Raw genomic sequence first — 22490 nt, forward strand, 5'->3', positions numbered from 1 at the left:
ATATGCGCATACGACGTGGAGGACGACTGGACAAAGAGGGGGAGAGCGTGAAATAATGTAGTTCTTTTTTGTCTCGGTCGCTAGAAAAACTGCACAAATTAATTTATGCAATATGCTTTCTTTATTGCCCGGAGGGGTGAGGTATGTTGATGTTGCTATTGGAAGACTAGGATGTTTTACACTCGCTTAAGCAGTGTGAAAGATGCTTGAAGATATGGTAAGCAGCTAGCTAGCTTGATTTTTGGGTAGGTGTGTGTGTGTGAAAGGGGTTGGTTTGTTGGTACAGAAAGTGTTGAAAAATACTCAGTGAGTAGACTATGAAACAAGTATGTTAAAAAAAAAGTAACCTAGTTTTGGATATACAAAAAAGTATTAGTGGAAGAAATAGAAGGGTTTGGCAGAGCTATAGTAAGAAAAATGTGGAAAGTTATTAGAGCGGAAAAAAGGGGAAGAGAGCAAAAAAGATGAAAAAATGACCAGGTATTTATAAAGGAGCAACGCGGCGCAATGCCCGCCGCCATCACTTTTTTCCCTTTGTGTTGTGCATCTCCCTCCTTTTTCCGCGCCTCTCCTCCGCCCTCCCTCCACGCAGAACACTTTAGCTTTGCAGCCAATCAATGCTTGCAGAATGGATTTTTTTGCCAGCCAATGGGGCACTGATTTTTTGAAACGGCATTTTTTGTTGCGCTCTCACTGGTGACAATCCCTTTTTGTGTGTTGTTCCTTTGGCCCGAATATTGGTCGCTGCCGAGCTTGTTTTTTATTTTGGGTGTGGCAAAATGCAGCGGAAAGGACAACAGCTTTTATTCTGGCAATAAAAGCTGAACTTGAGCTGCCTATTTTGGCAGGCGCTTAAATAGGCAGCTCAAGTGTAGAAATAATTGGAAAATTCATTCACAGGCGGTTAGCAACATACAAATGGCCCGACTGTGATACCTCCACTCTGCGTGTGCAAAAGTGCTGTGATACCCTCACACCACCACAACAAAGCCAATCACGCTACTCAAATCCGCTACAGTTTCTTTGTGAGTGGGCTGCATGTGACCTAAAAAGATTGTGGTATGTATATATATACGTATACAGCGAGCATGCTCTCTCCCTCTCCTTCCCTTCGAATAAGCATTCTTTCAGCCCTACTGCAATAATTAAAAGCAGTAGACAAAGGGGGGATAGGGGGTGGAGCCTACTGTTTAATTTAAGCTGGTTCTGTTGCTTGGATTCGGGCTTGCAAATTAGAGTGACGACAGCTCTTTGCTATTTAACTTCCATGTATTTAAGGACCAGGCAATTAGCAAGCGCGTGTGGCTTGGAAAAATAATGTGGATCTGCGGCGCCCGCACCAAAAAATCGAAATCAAATGGTAAAATGCAAAACAAAAATAACTTTGCCCAAAAAAACAATATCGATGCGAAATCTGGAAACTTGTTTTCGAATGTGTGTTTTTGGCATTTTGGCCAAGGGGAGGACACACAATGATGGTGATGGTGATGATGCTCCTCCTTGCGTGCTGCTCTTCCTGCATGGAAGACATGCCAAAACAACAATAACCGCAACGGGAAGAATATTAAAAGTCGTGTATCAAAAAATGCCAAGCAAGGCATGATTTGATAGTGCTTTTCATTATTTTTGATATTTTCACACATGCATGCACTCTGCAGACTAAAAATAGCCACCGCCTACATCACGTGTGATATGCCTATAAGTTTGGAGCTGGTGTTACAGTTGCCAAACGTGCGGACAGGCGCCGGCGGTCACGAGGATCTCATGCCTCTCTTTAACCCTTTTTCTATTAATACCGTCATCATTATACTTTGTCACCTTTGCCGCCTATTTTAACATTATTATTATGCCGGGACGCCAAAAGCGCATGCGCTATACGTTTGCCAATGAGGCATTCCGCCAGGCCCGCTCAGCCCAGCAACCCGTGTATGCATGGAGGAAAGTGTGGGCGTCACCTGCAAAGTCTGCAACCTCTGAGGACAATGCCGTTGCATCGCCATACAAGGTGTTCAAGTGGGAGAAAAGTATGTATAATGGAAAGGAAAGGGAAAGTAATCAATACATTTACAGAGTGAGTAGTGCTTTATCACCTGCATATATTAATTGCCCCAAGCGTTTATTGTACTCTCACTCTTTTGCTTGCAATTTTGTAGCTGGCCAGACAGTCGTTCATGAGGATGACGAGGAGGAAAGTGTGCCTCAGCAGCAAGTGCAGGTGATCGAAGAGCCGGATAACGGAGAGGAAGACGGTGTTGTGATGAAAGAGACGGCGGATGTTCCGGCGGACGCGTTGGAGGCAGCTGTAGCTGCTGTCGAGGATGTGGCCGCGGCAATATATAGTTCAACATCGGTAGACAATATCGACGCTATCGCAGGTGTTTTGGAAAGTGAGACTGGAGAAGCAATGCCTGAGGTGGGCTCCGTTCAGCCGGACGAGTCTGTAGATGTTGAGAAGGGCGATGCGCCCATGCAGGTTGATACTGAGGATGTCGCTGAGGTCATTACTGAGATCAATACTGGGGATGTCGCTGATGCCATTACTGAGGTCAGTACTGAGGTCATTGCTGAGACTGGTCCTGAGGTCATTGCTGAGACTAGTCCTGAGGTCATTGCTGAGACTAGTCCTGAGGTCACTTCCGGGATTAATCCTGAGGTCGCTCCTGAGATTACGACTGAGCTTGATGTTACCCAGGTTACGGAAGCACATGTTGTTGATACTCAGACATCTGCAGTAGATGCTCGGCTTGATGCTGTCGCTGAGCTTTTGTTGCCGAGACGACCCCTATTGACACACTTCTCACCACAGGAGATCAGACCAATTCAGAAGCGCCCACCATTATAGAAGCTGCTGCTGAAGCTGCGGTTGTTGCTGATGTTACTGATGGCCTTGTCCAGGAACCACAACAAATCTCGGCTGCCGAGCCCGACTCTATTTAAAAATCATTTTATTTCTTCCATACACCATTAACCAAAGCATTCGGAGCCCCATTCGCCCTCCAAGAAAATACAAATGTTTGTTTGTTTGTTTGTATTGTTGTCTATTAAAAATATATTTGAATACCTAAACATATATCAAATATTCTCTCAGGTCCTCATCTGCATCTTTGCTCTCCGCCAAAGCATCCTTGTTTCTTCAAACACAACTTCAGACATAACCTCGGACGGTTCTACTGTCGATTCCAATTCAATTTCCGGAAACACCGGTTTCACAGTCAGTTTGCTTGATCCGCCCACATGATCATCGATATAAACGGGCACATCAGCATCGACATTGTCGCGAATTTTTGACATTGTCTCTGTGTCATCCGTCGACGTAGGCTGAATATGTAAAATGCCCGTATCAGAGGCGTCCAGCGGCACAGTGCTCGCATTCGCATTCGCATTCGCTTTCGGCATTAACACACTTGCGTCACCGGGACTCTAGCCATCACTGCCCTAGTCTGCACATTCCCGTCTGACAAACCCGAGCCCCGCGCAGTAACAGAAGCAGTATCAACAAACGAATATACCGATGGTGGCGCATTCGCATTTAGACTATCCTCAAGGAGCTCACCACCATCGTTCTCATCCTGCATGTGTGCGGTAGTGGGGAATTCCTCCACGGTGGATGTCACGTAGACGACGCGCTCGACAGCACGCAAAAACTTTATGACATTACGGTAGTGCCTTTCGGGCCACATCAGCAGCTCAGCAATGCGCTGGATCGTGAAGGGCGCCTCGTCGAAAGTGCGCAAACAGTAGTTAATGCGTTCTTCAAGATCATGGATATCTTGGGTCGTCCGAGTCATGGCCATTGGTCATTGCATCCTTCGGGGTCTCGAGGGACATACCCTGGACGTCGACGCTGTCGGGATCTTCGATATGCTGAGATTCGCTGGTTTCTTCTTCAATGCCTTCTGCATCTTGGTCAATTGATTCACTGTTGTCTTCGGGGGAGCCGGCCTGTTGGCCAGGTGGCCGAGTGTCGCCGGTTTTGCCCGTGTCCTCCGATCTTGTGCGCTTACGCGAAGACTGAGCCTCGGCTGTAGATGTATCCAACTGGTTTCCAGTCCCACTCTCATCCTGGCTGCGGTTCTGTCTATTCTCCTGGCGATGTGTTAGCGTGTCAACCGCCTGCGCTAGCTTTTGTCTGATGATTGTCCGCAGCTCTGGCCACGGCATACTACAAATTTATAATTAAAGCAAGTACAAAGTGTCTATTAACGCACTGTCGGTTGTCGCCATCAAGAAAGAGCTTTTTGTTGGTTGTTGTTGGTTGGAAATGCACGTACGTGTTGTTTTCATTTAGCGCTATCTTTTCCAAAACCACGTCCCTTTCTACAAAATGAACAAAAAACACAATTCAACAGAAGCCACAGATTAGCGTTAACAGTATTTGTAAATAAAAAAATGCTTTCGACACAAGTATGCTTGTGCTCGTCTGCTCTGCCTGCGTATCGAACACGGGGGTGTCTTTACCTGAGTCTCTGGTCTCAGTCGACTGTTGTGGTTGCTGCTGTTGTTGTTCTTGTTGAGCATCTGCACTCGCTGCGCTCATTCTAAATGATGTAAACTTGATAGGTATAAAGTTGGAAGTTGCTTGAAACAGACGCGAACGAATAAAAAGAAAAACTTGAAAGGGAAAAAAGAGCATAGCGGGGGGAGAACAATCGAGAGAAAAAATAGCACTTTTTCCAACTGCGCATAGGTTCAAAAGGAGAAAATATCTGGCGAAGCAGCTAATCACTCACGTGAATGCTCGACAAGATTGGTGCAAATAATTGGACGGGCACAAATATCGATTCACCCTGTTATCTCATCTTTTCTTTTCTTTGCTTCGCTCCGTCTTTCAAATTATTTTCACTTTCAAATTATATTCTTTTTTCCAACATTACGACCACTACTACTTCAAAATAAACTACAATCACAGACGTAAAATATGTTGTCTCGGCTCTTCACAACCACGGCAGTTGCCGCCGCTCTGCGCACATCGACTCGGCCGACACAGCAACCGCTCAGACGCCACATCAGCAGCCGGCTTCTCACACCGCGACTGGACATCACCAGCGTCAGCGCCCAGACAATGGCCCGGCGCACGATGTTCATCCAAACAGCCACAACGCCCAACGAAGACGCCCTGCAGTTTATCCCCGGCGTGCCCGTTCTCCCCGAAGGCGCCAAGCACACAATAGAGTTCTCGTCTCCACGCGAGGGCCTCAAATCGCCACTGGCCACGCGGCTGTTCGCCATCGAGGGCGTCAAGGGCATTATGTTTGGCTCAGACTTTGTCACCGTGCGCAAGGACCCGGACTTCCCATGGCAGCTGATGAAGCCCGACGTATATGCTGCCATCATGGATCATTTCTCGTCCGGACGCTCGCTTATCCGAGAGATGCAGAGAAGACAAGTGATTCGATGGACGTGGCTGAGCATGACTCGGAGATTGTCGCTGAGATTAAAGAGCTGCTAGAGTCGCGCGTGAGGCCGGCGATTCAGGAGGACGGAGGGGATTTGGACTTTGTCTCGTTTAATGAGGGATCGGGGATTGTCAAGATTAGGCTGAGGGGCGCGTGCAAAGGATGCTCGTCGAGCTCGGTGACGCTGAAGCACGGCGTTGAGGGCATGCTCTCGTACTATATCCTGAGGTCACTGGTGTCGAAGATGTCGGGGATGAGCTGGAGGCACAGGCGAATAAGGAGTTCCAAAAGCTCGAGGCATCCTTGCAAGAGAAGTATAATACTTCATGAAGAATAAAAAATTCTTTACAAATTTATGTATTTTGAAACAAGAAAAACTTATATTTTAAAAAGGACCTTTTTTATATTCTAGTAAACTAAACAAATAAAATTATTTTACATGGAGAAGCCGCCGCCGGGTCCGCTGTTCTGCCCGAAAGCAGGGGGCTTGTTGCCGAGGTTCTGGGCGGTCTGCTGGCCGAGATCCTTGGCCTGCTGGCCGTAGGCGTTGCCGGTATTCTGGCCCTGCTGTCCAAGGTCAGAGGCGTGGTTCTGGGGCTTCTGTGCATAGTCATTGGCAGTGTTGCTGTTCTGCTGGCCAAGGCCGTCGTTGTTCTGGCATTGCTGCTGTTGCCGCCGTCATTCTGGCTGTCCTTGGGGGGGCAGTCTTGTCCTTGTCGTCGTGGCTCAGCCGTCTGCTGGCCTTGTCGATGGTAGACTCGATCTTGTCCTTGATGGAATCAAACAGGTGTGCCATGGTTGATAGGGAGTTGGTGTACGTGTAGATTGGTTTCTGGGAAGGTGAGAAAGCGATAGTAAAAGTTAAACCGAGGTTGTGTAAGATGGAAAAACAAGATGTGTTGGTTTGCTGTATGGCCACAGGGGCATTATTTATAGCCAGCAAGCTCGTGCCACCTGAAACCCTCTTTCTTGGCAGTGCGGAGCCTAGACGTTTGGCCGCAACATGTTTTTACTCATAAACAAATATTGGAGGTGGGCATATGGCTGCGCGTGCATAAACAAGCCATTGAGCAGCATGAGATCGAGTTGTGCGCTCATTGGATAATAAGAACAGAAAAGCTTGTTTGTTTGCTTGTTTGCTTGGACGCCAGTATGCAAAGTAAAGCAAAGCGATCGCACCAGTCAAACCCAGACCCAGAACCCAGACCCAAACCCAGAAAAACTCTCAAAATAAGCAAATACGGAATTCACGTCTTTATTTATTTATGTATTGACTCGCCTCATCCTGAATGCAATACAAAAACAACAAACACCTGCACACAGTCCGTTTTTGCGATTCCCTCCGTCTATCTGCCGCGGCCTTGAAGAAGGTGTACGAGAGCGTGATCGTGTCAATGTCGTCCATCAGTGGATCAGCGGCAAATTCTGGATCAATAAAGAAGAACACAGGCATATCATCTCCTCCTGCGGATCCAGCTGCTGCTCATCAAAGCAGAAGCATTGGATCTTATTGAAATACGGCGCGGCCTGCTCTGGAATAACATTATACGTGGCCACCCCGACAATCGGCTTATCCGACCGATTGTGCGCCTTGAAAAACGCCAACGCAGTCTCACCGGGCACAACCGAAACCTGGCGCTGCTCGGGCTTAAATGACCAATTGAGCACTGTGGAGACCTGGCCCGAGAACTTGATTCGCAGCCTGCGATGGTTCTCCAGGGGACGCAGGGACTCGATATCACGCACTGTGGGCTCGGTCTTGGGAGTGCCCATAAAGCCTGTGCGCTTGCAGAGGAGGCGGTAGAGAGGCACGGCAGCGTATGAAATTCCTAAGAAGATAATTACAAAGGAGCTGACGTACAGGATTCCAGTGACGTTTTTGCGCCGTGCTTGCTCATTGTAATGGCGAAACTCTTCGCGAGGATCAACGTGCCTCCTTCTCTGCTGCTGTTGCTGTTGCTGTTGCTGCTCATGTGCGGTTTTTGTCGTGTGTAACTGACGCATCGATGTGGTTGTGCTTTTGTTTGGGCCTGCATAAATGCTGTGCCCGCCGAGAATTCGGAGGCTCGCCAAATTGCTACTGCCATTGCTTCCGTGAAGACCTTGTAGAGCCAGCCTCATCGCTGTTGATCCCGAATATAGACCGCGCAAGTGCCGGATTCCAACAGACATTATGAATTGAACCTTTTGAAATTAAAAATTATATATTTAGAGACGAAAATGCTTGCTTGCTTGTTTTTTGTCCTTTCATGCTTTCTTATCCAAATGAACCAGCTCAGCCCACAAACTCAAAAAAATCCTCATAATCGCCCTGATTACCCTTTGCCCAATCAGCATCCAGAGAAATATATAATTGCCCACATAAAATTGGGCTGCAACTCTTGGTCTGACTGAGTGCAGATGATGCTTCTGCATGGCTTTTTTTTCCTTCCACACGCTACAAAAAAACATGCCAAAAAGGCAAGCGAGCGTTGCCTGCAAAAACCTTTCTCCCCTTTCTTTGCTCCTTAATAGTCCTATTTTGTATTTCGCTTTAAATTTATTCAAACACCTCGCAAATTTCTAAAAAGTAACACTTCGTATTTTTAATACTTCATATACCAAACATGGCTCCTAGGCAAAAACCCTCTTCATCCATAGCCGCCCCAGCCTCTGTTTCCACAAGCAACGCCACCCAGCACAACATGGTATCCTCAAAGAACAGCGGCCGCGCACAAAAGTACTCGCAGTTGGACTTCAACTCTCTCAATATCCAGGTTTTACGCAAGTACCGCCAGGTTTTCAAGCTCAATATAAAGGCGCGCTCGTCCAAAGATGACTTGGTTGTTGCCGCCAGCCGTCACTTTACCACTCACACTGTAGATGAGGTCGACACAATAGCACGCTTCTTGTACACCGTGCATAGTAACAAAGGTAACAAAATGAGAACACACTCTTCCCTTATACACAACGCTGTGCACGCAGCTACAAACAAAAACAAAAACTGTATATAGTGAATCGTTCTGGGTACTAACGGTTTTGCCATTTTCTCTTCTTTTTTCTTTATCGTGCTACTGCTTCTCATTCCGCCGCCCCCAATTGTCATTATTCCGCTACAATTCATATGTTCGATCATGCCGCTTGCTGATGATGAAGCGTGGTGGCAATGAGAAAGTACAAAATGTTGATTTTTTGATTTTTTGATTTAGAGGGCAAACGGCCAATCAGCATTATCTAGAAAACATTTAGGGGGTTTTCGATGCATCACATGCCACATTTTTCATCAATCATCGCCGGGTATTTCCACATATCATCACTATTACCGAATTCCGACAACATAATGGAGCTTTGATATATTCTTTTTTAATTTAGTCTTTCTATTATTACATTTTATGACTATTGTAACTTCAATACATTAAATACAATTAAAGTGGTTTGTCATAAATTTACCACCACAAGATCGCATACCCGAGCTTTCCCAAAGTGTCCACAATCACCCTTGCGCGGCTCGGTACCCCGGCGATCCTATTTGCCGCGGGACAAGCACAGGCGCAAGGAGTTCGCCCTTTTGAATGTCTAGCCAGGATCTCTGCTTTTGTGAGGCTTCTGCTAGTCGCGAGAGCTGGAACCCGCTCAATGCGTTGGAAAACTGCGCGTTGGAGAACTTCCGCGATGACAGCTGGCTCTGCAAAGTCGCTTTAGCCGCTGAAGACATTATCAGTAATACGACCAACGAAGCGAGCGTGACAGACGCCTGCTGGAATACAGAAATGCGCATGTGCCTGACTCAGGAACAAACCCTGTACAATAAATAAAGCACGCGGACAAAGAGTACTCGAATACAAAGACCAAATGAGATCAAAGCTGGTACTGTACTGTCAAAAGAAAAATGCGTCCGAAATGCAATCTTTCGCGTGGTGCGCAATCTCTAAATTGAAAAACTAAAAACCTCGAAGCAAATGAATTGTAGAATATAAATTGTCAAAGGGAATAAAAAACAAATAAATGGCAATACAAAAGTGTGCGTGTGATATTTTTCTTTTTGTTTTCATTTTTCATTTTGGAGCATTGTTGTGGCCACGTCACTACAAGTGAAGTGCGTTGGATTTAATAAAAAAGGCATGCGTAATTGCTTGATCCGCTTATTCTACAATTGAAAGAACAAGTTATTTGACCAAACCTATTTTCATACATTGTAAGCTCGATTGGTCTTGTGCGTTTACTGAAAACCAAGTTGTACTTTTGATTTTTGCTGTGTCATAAAAAACATACTGGAAATTTGCCCATTTGTTAAACAAATACAAAATTAAAATAAAAAAGACGCATAATAATTGAATGCAGGGTTGGAAAAGTGAATGAGTTTTCACACAAACTTACACTTCATCTTGGCCAGCTCCACTACCAAGCACATAGTATCTTTGTTGAATATCGCTGTCAATTGTTTTTGTTAGGTTTGGCATATTGCAAAGATCGTTAAAGTCAATTCACAAACTGATTCGCGTAGCATTGGATGTCAGCGCTTTAAAAGCATGTTCACAAAAGGATGAATCATTCCAGCAATGACATGTACAGGATGCTGCTTCCATTATTGCTAAAAATGCCATGTATAAATAAGACATGGTTTCTCGAGTATTCAGTTGGTAGTTTTTAGGTACTCTTGTTCTTTTTTACTCACACCGAAATATCCTTACTTTATTCAACAACCATTTTTTAAAATGCAATCTTCTCATTCAGCACTCTTGCCCTGGTTGCTGTTTTTGCCACCGCTGTCGTGCGCCGATGCCTAGCGATGCCCTTGCTGAAGCCGAGGCGCCCCCGAAGCAATTGCGAGCCGCAGGGTGGATTTGGCAGCTGGAGATGGCAGCAGTGCAACGGAGTGCCGGGTCGCTGGGACTACCAGCAGTGCATGCGCAGGTGCATGTTTTAAGCGATAAACATGGTGGCTTGTCTTTGCTCCATCCGAATTGGGATTATAGTCACTGTCATGGCACATAGGTGCATTTAGCAATTTGATTTATTTATTTTTTAAAACAAAAATAATATATAAATTTAGTGCGGAAAATGGTCACAATATGTTTGCTTATTATTAAATTAATAGTCGCGTGTTTATTGAACCGGATAATTCAACCCTGGGATTGCATTATTTCAAGTGTTGTCTACAGTGTTTTTAAGAATCAAGTCAAGACAGTGGTCAGCCCAGGTGATCCCTCAGGACAATTGCCTTTTGGGGGCTCAGACACAGGCTTTGTCAAGTATGTGTGCTTAAAAAAGAATACTGTTGGAATCAATCCACTTCTAACACACCATTGGTGCTAAGATTGCGTGAATACAATTTTATTTAGTTGGCATACAGCCAATCTCAAACAAAGAAAGTATACATTGACAAATCGAACGGATCGTATCGCTTAGACCCGTAGGACAAGTTGATATATTTACTTGCACAAGTTCTGTATTCTCCATGCAGTGAGATATTCAAGCAAATGCTTTCTGGCATTATCTCCAACGTAGATAAAGCGGCATCCGTATTATCTTTGTTCTAAATTATTAAACCTAGAAATTAAACTGCGACAGCATACTTTTAATAAGGTAAGTCAAAGACAAGCTAAGAACAGAACATAATTTATTGGTGGATGTGTTATAATCACGTGGTATATTCTCATTCAAAAAACTCGATAGTTGAGAGCGTTTTGGTAAAGTATGCGCTAGTTGACTTTACTGGCAACAATTTGTCGACAGACGAGCGCTTGATTAAAATAAGTATTTTATATACTTCTTTTGGCTACTGCCATAATAAATACAGCCGGCGTACTTAAGGCATGCGTAAACATACTTTGTTCAAGCAAAACAAGTCTCCAGTACCTAGCAATGTGCTGAGTAAAAATATAAGAATGTAAAAGATAAATAAAAGCAATACAGTGCATTGCAAAACCTGTTCAGATGGTCTATGCAAAAAATAAGAAAAATATGATGGCAACAAAAAATACTTGGTCAACCACTTGCTCTAAAAGCCTGCCTACATTTGTGCGTCAGGATTGCACAGTATATGTTCTATGTTCATACAAAAAGCCTCACGCCTATCTTACGCCTTGAGTGATTTAATTAGATATATAATTTGTAAAGCTAATTTAAGTAGACAAATTGGGCAAGTTGAATCAAAAGATATAAACAAAGCTATTGCAATTATTATCTATCTTTCTAAATCAAATGAAACATCCAATTGTACAAAACAGCCAAATTGTTTTTGCCTATTTTGAAATTGTAAAATTCAAGTAACTGCGTGATCATTACATTGCAGCTATTTTTCGACCAGTCACTGAAAATCACAACAAACAAACAAACAGCCCTACTAACCCAGAAAACAGGCAGAAGCAAATGTCTTATTGCGTTAATCAGCTTTATATGTGCAATGGTTTTTCTGCCTGGTCAAAACGGCGCATTTGCGCTGTTTCTTAGTTTGTAAGAGAAATACATTCTTCACTATTCTGGTAGAAATCAACAAAACACACAAAAATGTATGGCGTCCAATGCTTTGTTTCCAAGCTTTCTTTCAACAAAAGGGCAGTGTTGGCAAATAAAAAATATATTAGTTTCCGTAAACAAATGCAACACATGTATTATACTCACTTACCCCTTACTTTTCTGTCACGGAACAGTGTGCCTGTTTTTTGAGAGTCATCAATTGTCTGTTCAAATAGCAATTGTTCGTGTTTCATGTTGGGTCTCTTACCCGGGTTCATTAAATGTACATGTTAATTTTTGGAACAAGCCTCGCTCATAAAAAACAAATAATTTTATTGTTCGGCTTGCAAAAATGGCCAACCGCATGCTTGTATTTTGCGAAATGGCTTGGTCATTTTGCTTTTTTCGGTACAAACAATGCAATGCTAACCCCATTTTATTCTTCAAGCATATGAAAATATTTTTATGCCATTTTTCGGCAGTTTTGGGGTGTCTCATTGCCCGAAACAAGCCCCTTGGTGCGCAAAAAGAGTACAAAGATATTTCAGGCTGGCGGAACACAAAGAACCCACTGAATTTTTTATTTTTCCAACTCTTTTCCCCAACCGACAGTGCCTTTTTTGCTGCCTTTCTCCTCCATCCATTCGAGTATCTCATTTCGTATAAAAAGAGCGCCCACTTTCCAAAATATTTTTTGGTTCCCTATCTCCCTCCCAACAACCACCACTTCCTCTAAAATACTACCACCTTTTTTCCAATACACATACACACATTTTTCTAACATTACAACGTCATGACTACGGTACACGCGCGCACACACAGCAGCATCGACTTCGACTTTGACTTCAACATGGATTATCGGTTCACAATACACAACTTTTGTAGGAGGGGATCACATACACATATACAGCAGGTCTCGCGCAGCATCATCCATTGCATTACATCGGCCCATATATTATAGCCGCTGTCTGCCACAGTCACAGTCACATCCACAGTCACGCTCATTCGCGCACAACAAAAATAACGTGTCTAGTAAACACTCGGTAAGATATCTGCAACTGGTCTCATCAATGTCATGTCTGGGGTATATACGAGTGTCAACAAAACCTAACAAAACTGGAGATAAAATAGACCCATGGTTTTAATAAAAATCGGGCCGGTTCCATTCCGTAAGACCCGTAACTGTGGTATATACGGGGGCCCACAGAACATTTGTTCAATATGAATCCGGCTGGTGACACGCCTAAGACCTGAAATCAGAGGCAGCGGAATGGGAGGAGGGCGGGGTTTACTCGTATACCTTCTCCGGATTGCCAGCGTCTGGATGGGCTCCTCACAAAATCACAACACGGGCATGGCTAGAAAGAGTAGCGCATGTACCAAGCCCAAAGACATGACAACCAGTTGCAAATATCTCCGAGCGTCCAACGACATTTCACACTCGATGCTCTATGGGCTCTAAACAGCTATAATTTGCGCGGCGATGCTTTTTAGATGGCACTTTACTTTTAACTGTGCTAATTTTTGTCTTTGCCGCTCATCATGGCAGAAAATAAAACCACTGTACATACCACACCCAAAATTTCCATTGAAAATTAATTAGAAAAATTAGACTGAAAAAGCCAAGAGAATGAATTTTGTAAATATCGCTCGAAAAAATCAGATAATATTAGAATATCAAACTGCATAATTTCAGCTTGCATGCACTTTTGCAGCCACTGATTTAGTCTGTGTTTTGGCTGATCATGTGCAACAGCCATCAAACAGAAACACATGTACAACTAGTGGGCACTTGTCCAGCTTAATCTGCGTTGTGCTTATTGGTATTTAGTTGATAAGAGAGCGTTGGTAAAAAATAAATATAAAATAAGAGATGACAGCAAGCATACAAACAATGTGGCTGTATTGACATTCGCTTGGAATTGCGATTGGTATTGGAGAGCATTACAGCAAAAAAATGCTTCAGCTTTTTGTTAAATAAAAAATAAAAAATAGTAAAGTAACAACAGTGGATATTGAAGTGCGTGCAGCTAATGATACATTTAATATGTTGTTACTTTTAAAATCCAAACAAAAGTACTCATTATGTGCACAATTTATGCCCCATTTTTCGACAACTTGCTTTGCAAAAATCCCGTCTAGTGCAACTCAAAAATAGCAATATGGACGTGAAACGCTTTGTTGTTAGTGGCTGGGTGTAGTGATTTGCCTTCTGCTCTGCTATTTGTCACGTATTTTTAGTTGTGCTTTTAACAATGCCAACCTGACGCCAAAAGCTAGAAGAAGTCAAAAGTGCTTCAATGGGTAATTTTTTAATAAAAAACTGATTATCCAAACAAATACATATTTTTAGGGACTCAATTAATGTCCTAATTAGCACTTGCAGTCACATTTCCCTTTTATTTGAGCTTAATAATTAATTAGGTATACTTTTTGAAAACTAAAACAAACATTACAAATAAAGTAATTTTATTATGTTTATATTTGATCTTCTAACTCCCACGTTGTATTTTGGAATATGCTTCTATACACAAACAATATATGCAACTGGCTCTTATACAATAGCATATGTAGCTGCGCTAGTATATTAAACCATTTTTAGTATTATACTTGCTCATAAAATAGTTTTTACAATAGTCTTAGTGCACAATACATAGATCAAGCTATTATAAGCATATTTACAAGGGTTGATTGCAGTACAATCTTATGAATGGGATTTACAAGCCACCTTCAACCGCAATTAATTTGTACTTGAAACGTGAAAACAATAAAAACAAAATAATTGTCTTGACATTAAACCTCTTTGAACACCACCACAGCCTTTGTTGCAAGAATTCATTTAAGTATAAATAGTTAGATTTTGCCCGCTATCCATACCATCTGTTTTGATACCTTACCAAGCATTCACATTCCCATCACCAACAACTACCAGCCTATCTATTAACTAGTATTTTATAAATAAAGTTTTACGCTATCTCTTTTCGGTCCTAGCCATGACCAGTGGCATCTTTGCCACAGCAGTTGGCACATCAACCACCCCTAACCTTGTCAAGCGCAATTTAGTTGCAAGAAAGTATCATACCCTTCAGGTCAAAAAAGTGTACAACAATTTGGAGGTGGTGGTTGTTTTATATTTTCAACTAAAGTTTGTGTTGATGTTTAACTTTAAAAATGTATATTCTTGTGTCTTAGCAGACCGGCAGTATAGCAAGTGTTATGTTATATATATATATAATAAATAAACTAAAAGAAAGCTAAGGGATGAACAGCCTCCACTGTTATATTCATTGGTATTTATGCGTGCGTATGAATTCCCGCATATCCAAGTAGGGAATTAACTAGCGATTGATTCATTAATCAATCGCCGGAGACAAGCCGCAATTTCTTGTATCACAGCAAGCTTAATTTGTCCACAATATAATACTATTTTAATATTGTGGGAGTGCGCTTATTAAACTTTTTTTATTATTATTTTTATTTTGGACTTTATTGCTCAATTTTGTAGAAAAAGAATAAATAATTATAATCTTTTTAGATCAGTTAATATCCTCTTTTAGCAACTTTAATATCCCCTTTGCGCACAAAATGAATTTTGCCCGCAATGTCAAAATATAATTTTTGCTGTCAATATTAACAAAACAGGTATATTTATACTGCTCAATATTTATTAGTATAAATAACAAAAGAATAGCTATATAAAGAACTTTATCTTCATTTACAAATTACACTTTTTTATAATGTCACCGCCAAATTTAGTAAACATCCATTCGGGCAATGTCGTAGCGGCCTGATGAAGCCACTCATTGTTTGGCGGACTGTCTGGCAATACAGGCGGAGATCCAAGAAACCCTTTGATTTTTTGAATATCGTCTGCTAACAAAAATATTCCATGTATGATGAATAATAATTAAAAGTATCTTTAATTTCTGCCCAATTATTCCGTGCGCATTTAAACGCTTCAGCCGACGTAAAATCCAAGGCTGCAGTCAATGTGCAGACAGCCAATAGCACTAATACGCTGGATACGGTGGACACGCTGAATCTCATGACTGATGAAGTGCAAATGCTAGTTGAAAGATAATATTACTTGTAAAAAGAGTAAGAAAGGTTGAAAGAGCTTAAAGAATAATTTATGCCAGACAGCGTCTAGAACTGTACTATTTATAAAAACTTGCAACCCATGCTAGCACCGTGTTGTTTTTGGAGTGCTAGTGCATTTTAGTAAAACAAATTTTTATGAGAGAAAAATAGTATAAAGCAAAACAAAAATTAATATAATATACTGACAATGTAAACTTTTTCAAAATATAAACAAAACAAAACAGTTGGCGCATAAAAAGAAAAGCATATGCATGTGCCCACGCCACCACAATACTAGAACTAACACTACAATTGTCTTTCAAATAAACAGGGAAAATGTATACAATTTAGCTATTAATGGCTTTATTAAATTGTAATTGTTTCTTGTTGCAAAATAAATAACAAGGGCAATCATATTGTACAAAATATATTTTATCTGGAATAGACTGTCGTTGCACATTTTCAAAAAAGGAAATATAAAACAACCAGATCCCATTGTTAATGTTTAGCGATTGCATTTACAAAACGTGGCTTAGGTTTTTTTGCACCCCCTTTTCCCTACAAGTTTGCTATTTTGCTATTCAAAAACATTTGCTGCGCCTCATCCCAAAATTGATTGGTCAAAATAATTAAAGTTGATTACGCAATAACCCAAATGTATGAAATAAATGCAATGCTTCAAATCTGGTTTTTTAGATAAAACCAATAGCTAAATGTATATGTGCGAGTGAAAAGCTATCAATTTTTATGACTACACCTTAGGCAATGCACACATGAACTAATTGATTTTATATTTGTGTTTGCTAATGATTTATGCGTGCCACCAGTGCACTTGTTTTTTGCGCAGCACAGACAAAGTAGAAAGCATTGTGGGGACGCTTTATAACAAAAAGAGCTAGTTCTATATAGTTGCGGTCTTTAAATGATTCATATAAATAATTCAAGCATTATAAAACAAAAAGGTATGCCAAGCTGGCTTTCATTAGCCTCTAATACGAATTCCTATGCAGATATCCATGAGTGCGTTACATAAATACATTTTTTTCTGTTTCCATACAACATAATTATTATTTATTAATATACATATTTTGCGCTATATTTTATTTACCAACACTGTTAAACTCAATATTATGAACCACCTCATTCAGAGTTTATTTTTTTATGTGCTTTCTATTTAGCTTTGCTATTGCTCTGCCAACAGAATCCAGTGATGCTTGGCGTACATGTACAAGCGCGAAATTACCCAAGAAAGAGACAGCTATCTGAAAGCCGGTCTTATACTGCTTGGCGTTATTGCAGGCATTCATGTATTAAATATAATCATGGTATCTGTGGTAGCCATTCCTAAAGCTATTACTGAAAATTGAGTTGCCATTTGCTGGCCGTTTTTTGCACCGAACAGTGGCTTTTTTCTTGTTAGGCTATTGTTAGAGTCGTTTTCCTTGTGGATAAATAATTCGTTATGATTTAAGAATCTGTCGAGCAAAGCAAAGTGGGAAAAATAAAAATAGCGCTTGATCAAGTCAATTCTCACTTGAATTCATGTTTTTGTGAAATGTATGACGATAGGAACTTATCAACAACCCTCTCAGCAGCGATTCCCGGTGGAATCTCGCCACTCCGCACATTCTCCTCCAGAGACTTTGCAAAAGCCCTAACAGCCTCATCGGCATTAATCCTGCCCATGAGCAAATGATTAACCTCCCTCCACATCCACTTTTCTTGTTGCGCCGCCCTCAATCCATCCCACTCTCCAGATTCCCTCAGCCCCTCAAAATACTTCTCAATCGATCCCCAAACGCGCTCCAAATTATACCCTGTAGCCGCCGACGCGCGCAAGCATTTTGGCGTCCAACTTTTCCTCCTGGGGATCATCAAATGCAGGGCATTGGTGATTTCAGCGCGAGTCAGTTTAGCCGGGAGTTCCAAGTTGCCATCGGCCTTGTTGATAATGATGAGGTCAGCGAGCTCCATAATGCCGCGCTTGACGCCCTGTAGTTCGTCGCCGCTGCCCGGTTGCAGAAGAAGGATAAACATGTCAACCATGTCGGAAACCATTGTTTCAGACTGCCCGACGCCGACAGTCTCCACCAGGCAGATGTCGAAGCCGCTGGCTTCGGTTAGGATTATGGAGTCGAGAGTGTTGCGTGCTACACCGCCTAGGGACCCGCGGCTGGGCGAGGGACGCACGTAGGCTTCAGTGGCTACGCTGAGATCCTGCATCCGTGTCTTGTCGCCGAGAATCGACCCACCGAGCGCGCCGACGACGGATCAACCGCCTACTCGCCCCCATTGTTCGTATATTGCGGAGAATGTAGAATGACTGCGCTTATTTTTTTAGGTTATTTATTACCCGCATATCCTGTGATTTTCGATATTGAGACGGATTTGGATTGTTGCTTACCAGAACGGACACTCGGTGTCCCTTGTTTATCAGAAGCATGCCGAATGCCTCGATAAACGTCGACTTGCCAACTCCTGGCGTGCCCGTCAGCCCGATGCGCAGCGATCTGGGCCGTGGCATCCGAGCGCACGCCGAGACAAGCTCCCGGGCATCGCTCCTGTGATCCGATCGGTGGACTCTACGAGCGTTATACCGCGAGCCAGCGCCCTCCTATCGCCCTTGCGAATACCCTCAAACAGCGCCAATGCCTTTCCCGATAAAACCATCGTTAAGAATAATAGTTTTTAAATTTGGAATTCTAATGTTAAAAAGAGAAAATATAAGGTTGAAAAGTATAAAAAAGAGGGCTTGTGTCTCGAAACTCAAACGTTGAAAATCTCAAGAGACACAAGAAAACCAATAGATAAGTAGACTTTCCCACGTTTGATTTTTTGGTTTATCTTACATTCTCCGTTTTTCCTTTTTCATCGTCCGTCGTTTCTCCTTTTCTTTTCTCAGTTTATCAGCCTCCAGCAGTTCCTTTTCCCTCTCGACTTCTTCTGGTGAGCCGTCCGGCTGGTATCCCTGGCCAGCTTTTCCTTTTCGGCAACAAGTTGGGCATTATTATTGCGTAAAATGCCCTCCTCACCACCTGCACCACCACCACCGCTGCCGCCTGCAGCTGCACCCTTGTTCTCTCTGACCACAATCTCCGACTCACCATCGGCTCTCTCAATTATCTCCGCATTGCGATACTCGTATGCGGCAATCAGCTTCTCCCTCTGCTTCCTTTCCTCCAGCGTCATCTCCTTGGGCTTTTCCACTTGGCTCTGTGCGTCCCGCTGCAACTCCTCTTTTTCCTTCTCCAGGGCTTCAGAGAGCGCCATTTGCGCGGATTTCTGCGTCTCCAGGGTCTCTGTGTTTTAGCTTCGGACTGCAGCGCAAGCGCTTGGAGCACCAGCGCAGTGACGTCTTGCTCGAGGATGGCCTCGAGGTATCCGACTATGGCCTCTTGCTTCTCCTCAGAGTCCATCGTGTCGTCCTCGAGCAGTCCGCTGCAGTACTCCAGAATGGCGTCGTCATCAACCCCGAGTTTGCATAATTCTTCGGTCAGATATGCAGACATGCTAAATATAAAATTAAATGTAAGCAAAAATGTATCTATTGATTTATATTTGTAACACAAAATCTAAAGAAAAAATTAAAAATTTGCTCACCGTCTGGCATCGCGCATGAATTGCAGATATATTATATGCCATCACGTGAGTTATATATCAGACAAGCAGCGCTCTATGGTCCGAGCCAGCTGTGCCAGCTCACTGCGGAAGGCATTGGCAGACGGGCTGTCCGGCAGCGGTCCTCCAAGCGAGTTCAGATCAAATATCAATGCTCTTGCGGAATCCACAATACCAGCGACGGCCGACTTTCCCGCACCAGTGGCGACATGATGTCCGTTGCTGGATGCTCCAGAGCATGTGTTCCAAATGTCCCGAAATCGCGGCAGCTGCAGGTCAAATGCAGACCGATACATGTCCAACAAGGTAATATTAATATCAGAGTGGAAGAGCGCCTTATATACGACATCAGAACTTGGTACATGTCTTCGGGATCAGCGCCGCAAAATTGTAGAGTCCTCCGACTGTGTAGCAAAGTATGTGATGCAAACAAGGGCCTCATGCCGGACAATCCAGGGTGAGTCAGGGCGCAGCAGGTGGGCAAACACTTGGGTCAACTGAGGAACCACCGGGTCCAATTGAAAGCTCATGCAGGCATCCAGAAAGCTCCCGGCGAAACGTGCCAGAAGAAACGACGACTGCGGATGTCAAGCACCGGCGAGGATAAGTGGCCAGATATTTGCCTTAGGATTTCGGCAGACTGCGCAAAATGTTCAGTTGTCAGTGCCGCGGCAATAATCAGAGAGCTATCAACGAGCCACTGGTGCCATGAGTTGAAATGCTTCGCTTTTAAGCATTGAGTAAGAGTGTCAAATATCAAGCTGTATATATCGCTCGCAAGCCTTTGTTGTTTTTCCTGCCGATGCTGCTGTTGGTCGGGCACATGGATTGTTGGGAACACAGCAGCCAGGCAGCAAGCGTGTGGCGGAGCGCGGCCCAGATTCCCTTCTCTATTCAACGCCTTCAATTGGGCGACCAACCGGGCTGCCACATCACAAATAATACTCTGAATTTTCTCTCCGCCACTGCCCACGCTATCCCATGGAAGCACTGCGCATACTCGTGCAAGCCTTACACAATTATTATCACCAGAGTATTGTCCAACCACATTTCCCAGGACCTGTTCCCGCTCGCAGTCCGTACATTGGGCCAGAAACCCCGCCAGCAGTCTCCGCAACAACTCTCTCTGTGCATCACCAAGCGACAGCAGATCGTCAGCAGCCACCACCTCCACGATTCCACCGATAGACGACAAAACGACGGATCGCGGAAGTGCGTGTTTGGCGAGCACCAGCCATGCGTCAACCATGATTTGCGCCCCAAGCCCTCCCTGCAAAGAAGACAAGATGGCCAACAATGTGCTATTCTCCCAGAGCGCGAAAAGCGCCGGTGAGAGTTTTGATGCGCCCAGGGATGCGGAAACCACCAAATCCTCGTACTCCGAGGGTTCTTCCTGGTCCCGGTCGCTGTCTGCTCTATGGTGGACAAACATGGATGCCGGATCGCGGTCAACGGCCAATACAAATGCCCGAACAATAGACGTGGTGCTGCTGTTTGGCGGGCACAAGAGCATTTCCTGCTGATGCGCAGTGAATGAGCTCAAATTTTCAAACACTATTCGCAGAATCTCGCGATGCGCCGCCGGGCTCTGTAGTCCGTCCAGCAGCGGTATCCGCGAAGCACCCAGTCCGCCAGACCGGTCGACATCCCCAAGCGCTCGTGCCAGCTTCCCCACATACTGAGTAACGGGATGCAGGCTGTGCGAAAACAAGGTCACAGTAAATTTCGAGCAAGCCAGCACAGCCAATTGACGCACCGATTTGGCCACGTCTTTAGAAATCCCAGCAAGAACCTCAATGTCCGACAACTTGCCAAAAACGACATCCAGCATCGCCATGGCACAGGACACCACCTCGGCCCACTGCGACGCATCGACCGAGATCCTTGCTATCAAAGAGGGCATCTGGAAAACGACAAAGCGAATATACGCCAAGGGCGTCTTCAGTCTCCTTGCAAGCTTCTCGTCCTCCATCGCCTCCAAGCCGGCCTAGCCCATTGCTCCAAAGACTGTAAGCACCAGGTCTTAACGCTCTCGCACGACTTTTTATACACGCGTAAGCACATCGCCGAAGAGTCAAACGCCGGAGCCGAGAATTGCGTGGCGATAGCGCAGATGGTCTGCCACTGTGCCTTGAACTGCGGTGGCGACGCCAGCATTAATCTGTGGGTTCCCAGCACATAGCTAATGTACCTCTCCATCAGCGACCGCTTCATTCCAGAATCCCCTGTCAAATGCGCCTCGGAGCGGAAGACTGCTGATGTCAAATCGACCAGCCTGCACACACCCATTTTGAGCTGCGCGCATTGCTCCGCGCACTGCTGCTGCTGCTGGCGGCGCACAATGGGGCTGGCGCAGTGCGCGTACAGGTGGGCAGAGCATTCGCATATTTTGACCAGATGAAGAGCCAACGGCGCTGTGTTTTCCAAGGCCGATTTCCAAATAACCTGGGACTGCAGAATGCCGCCTGAGAGCCGCGCCAGGCCCTGGCATATGCATTCAGTGCACTGGGCAGCAAGTTGCAAGGCTTCATCAATACCGCCGGGGTCGTTCTGTATCCGCTTGTCGATGATTTCGTACGCCCTGGATAGTCCACCAAAGCACACGTCTAGGGCTTGCGCCCCCTGGATGCTCCTGCGATCGGTGCAGCCCTGGCTCGGGGTGTCTGCAATTTCCGCTGGCATGGTGCGAAGCAACTGGACTGTGCTTTGGATCCCGCAGTTGATAAGCGAGCTGTGCAGAGTGGCTGTGGTTAGGAGGTGTGTTATGATTTGAAGTGCGTATTCTAGGGTGCGAGAGTGTTCGGATTGGGGTTGGGTTTGCATTGCCTGGACCAGGGCATCAAGTACTTGGCGCAATTCGCTGGCGATAGCGGTTGGGTCTGCAGTGGGTGTGTGTTGGGCGCGGTCAATGAGGGTTTTGGCGGTGGCGGCCAGCGCATCGGGGTCAGGTGCAAACAT

The 22490-nt window shown here is 44.2% G+C and overlaps 9 protein-coding genes across 9 annotated transcripts; 3 read left to right on the forward strand and 6 right to left on the reverse strand.

Annotated features, from left to right (window-relative positions):
• Positions 1 to 1097: 1097 nt before the first annotated feature.
• BX661DRAFT_38742 (uncharacterized protein) lies at positions 1098 to 1764 on the reverse strand. Its single transcript, XM_051539123.1, has one exon. It carries the CDS (start codon positions 1641 to 1643, stop codon positions 1233 to 1235), a length of 411 nt encoding a protein of 136 aa, XP_051390548.1. The 5' UTR covers positions 1644 to 1764; the 3' UTR covers positions 1098 to 1232.
• On the forward strand, positions 1746 to 2894 carry BX661DRAFT_38745 (uncharacterized protein). Its single transcript, XM_051539124.1, has 3 exons — positions 1746 to 2024; positions 2154 to 2557; positions 2606 to 2894. The coding sequence occupies exons 1-3, from the start codon at positions 1847 to 1849 to the stop codon at positions 2840 to 2842; spliced, it is 819 nt and encodes a 272-aa protein (XP_051390549.1). The 5' UTR covers positions 1746 to 1846; the 3' UTR covers positions 2843 to 2894.
• A 167-nt stretch (positions 2895 to 3061) lies between these two features.
• On the reverse strand, positions 3062 to 4766 carry BX661DRAFT_184635 (PPP4R2-domain-containing protein; the record flags this gene model as incomplete). Its single annotated transcript, XM_051536559.1, is given in 6 exon segments — positions 3062 to 3124; positions 3142 to 3420; positions 3432 to 3769; positions 3831 to 4162; positions 4272 to 4317; positions 4459 to 4766. 6 exon segments carry the CDS (start codon positions 4535 to 4537, stop codon positions 3062 to 3064), a joined length of 1137 nt encoding a protein of 378 aa, XP_051390550.1. The 5' UTR covers positions 4538 to 4766.
• A 58-nt stretch (positions 4767 to 4824) lies between these two features.
• Positions 4825 to 5787, forward strand: BX661DRAFT_184639 (scaffold protein Nfu/NifU N terminal-domain-containing protein). Its single transcript, XM_051536560.1, has 3 exons — positions 4825 to 5346; positions 5370 to 5631; positions 5655 to 5787. Exons 1-3 carry the CDS (start codon positions 4919 to 4921, stop codon positions 5724 to 5726), a joined length of 762 nt encoding a protein of 253 aa, XP_051390551.1. The 5' UTR covers positions 4825 to 4918; the 3' UTR covers positions 5727 to 5787.
• A 44-nt stretch (positions 5788 to 5831) lies between these two features.
• BX661DRAFT_184641 (cytochrome c oxidase assembly protein CtaG/Cox11-domain-containing protein) lies at positions 5832 to 7600 on the reverse strand (the record flags this gene model as incomplete). Its single annotated transcript, XM_051536561.1, has 2 exons — positions 6844 to 7600; positions 5832 to 6021 (listed from the first exon to the last, which is right to left on the reverse strand). Exons 1-2 carry the CDS (start codon positions 7566 to 7568, stop codon positions 5832 to 5834), a joined length of 915 nt encoding a protein of 304 aa, XP_051390552.1. The 5' UTR covers positions 7569 to 7600.
• Positions 7601 to 7831: 231 nt separating this feature from the next.
• BX661DRAFT_184644 (uncharacterized protein) lies at positions 7832 to 8806 on the forward strand. The gene is made up of 2 exons (XM_051536562.1): positions 7832 to 8309; positions 8585 to 8806. Exons 1-2 carry the CDS (start codon positions 8003 to 8005, stop codon positions 8611 to 8613), a joined length of 336 nt encoding a protein of 111 aa, XP_051390553.1. The 5' UTR covers positions 7832 to 8002; the 3' UTR covers positions 8614 to 8806.
• Positions 8807 to 8809: 3 nt separating this feature from the next.
• Positions 8810 to 9357, reverse strand: BX661DRAFT_38770 (uncharacterized protein). Its single transcript, XM_051539125.1, has one exon. The coding sequence runs from the start codon at positions 9151 to 9153 to the stop codon at positions 8869 to 8871; it is 285 nt and encodes a 94-aa protein (XP_051390554.1). The 5' UTR covers positions 9154 to 9357; the 3' UTR covers positions 8810 to 8868.
• Positions 9358 to 17239: 7882 nt separating this feature from the next.
• Positions 17240 to 18638, reverse strand: BX661DRAFT_184655 (methylmalonyl-CoA mutase metallochaperone MeaB). Its single transcript, XM_051536563.1, is given in 4 exon segments — positions 17240 to 18143; positions 18167 to 18193; positions 18319 to 18494; positions 18512 to 18638. 4 exon segments carry the CDS (start codon positions 18582 to 18584, stop codon positions 17445 to 17447), a joined length of 975 nt encoding a protein of 324 aa, XP_051390555.1. The 5' UTR covers positions 18585 to 18638; the 3' UTR covers positions 17240 to 17444.
• On the reverse strand, positions 18639 to 22490 carry BX661DRAFT_225414 (uncharacterized protein; the record flags this gene model as incomplete). Its single annotated transcript, XM_051538940.1, has 7 exons — positions 18639 to 18825; positions 18853 to 19211; positions 19256 to 19401; positions 19618 to 19898; positions 19938 to 20110; positions 20593 to 21519; positions 21561 to 22490. The coding sequence occupies 7 exons, from the start codon at positions 22488 to 22490 to the stop codon at positions 18813 to 18815; spliced, it is 2829 nt and encodes a 942-aa protein (XP_051390556.1). The 3' UTR covers positions 18639 to 18812.

This window comes from Kickxella alabastrina (genome assembly GCF_025024165.1).
Source record: "Kickxella alabastrina strain RSA 675 chromosome Unknown BX661scaffold_16, whole genome shotgun sequence".
Lineage (NCBI taxonomy): Eukaryota > Fungi > Kickxellomycota > Kickxellomycetes > Kickxellales > Kickxellaceae > Kickxella > Kickxella alabastrina.

Coding starts and splice junctions, on each gene's coding strand:
- BX661DRAFT_38745 (XM_051539124.1), top strand. CDS start 1,847: ATGCCGGGACGCCAAAAGCGCATGCGCTATACGTTTGCCAATGAGGCA. Junction 2,025..2,153: donor GGTGTTCAAGTGGGAGAAAA/GTATGTATAATG, acceptor GCAATTTTGTAG/CTGGCCAGACAGTCGTTCAT. Junction 2,558..2,605: donor TTACTGAGGTCAGTACTGAG/GTCATTGCTGAG, acceptor ACTAGTCCTGAG/GTCATTGCTGAGACTAGTCC.
- BX661DRAFT_184644 (XM_051536562.1), top strand. CDS start 8,003: ATGGCTCCTAGGCAAAAACCCTCTTCATCCATAGCCGCCCCAGCCTCT. Junction 8,310..8,584: donor CACCGTGCATAGTAACAAAG/GTAACAAAATGA, acceptor TTTTTGATTTAG/AGGGCAAACGGCCAATCAGC.
- BX661DRAFT_38770 (XM_051539125.1), bottom strand. CDS start 9,153: ATGCGCATTTCTGTATTCCAGCAGGCGTCTGTCACGCTCGCTTCGTTG.
- BX661DRAFT_184655 (XM_051536563.1), bottom strand. CDS start 18,584: ATGGTTTTATCGGGAAAGGCATTGGCGCTGTTTGAGGGTATTCGCAAG. Junction 18,194..18,318: donor GACACCGAGTGTCCGTTCTG/GTAAGCAACAAT, acceptor GGGGGCGAGTAG/GCGGTTGATCCGTCGTCGGC.
- BX661DRAFT_184639 (XM_051536560.1), top strand. CDS start 4,919: ATGTTGTCTCGGCTCTTCACAACCACGGCAGTTGCCGCCGCTCTGCGC.
- BX661DRAFT_38742 (XM_051539123.1), bottom strand. CDS start 1,643: ATGTGTGAAAATATCAAAAATAATGAAAAGCACTATCAAATCATGCCT.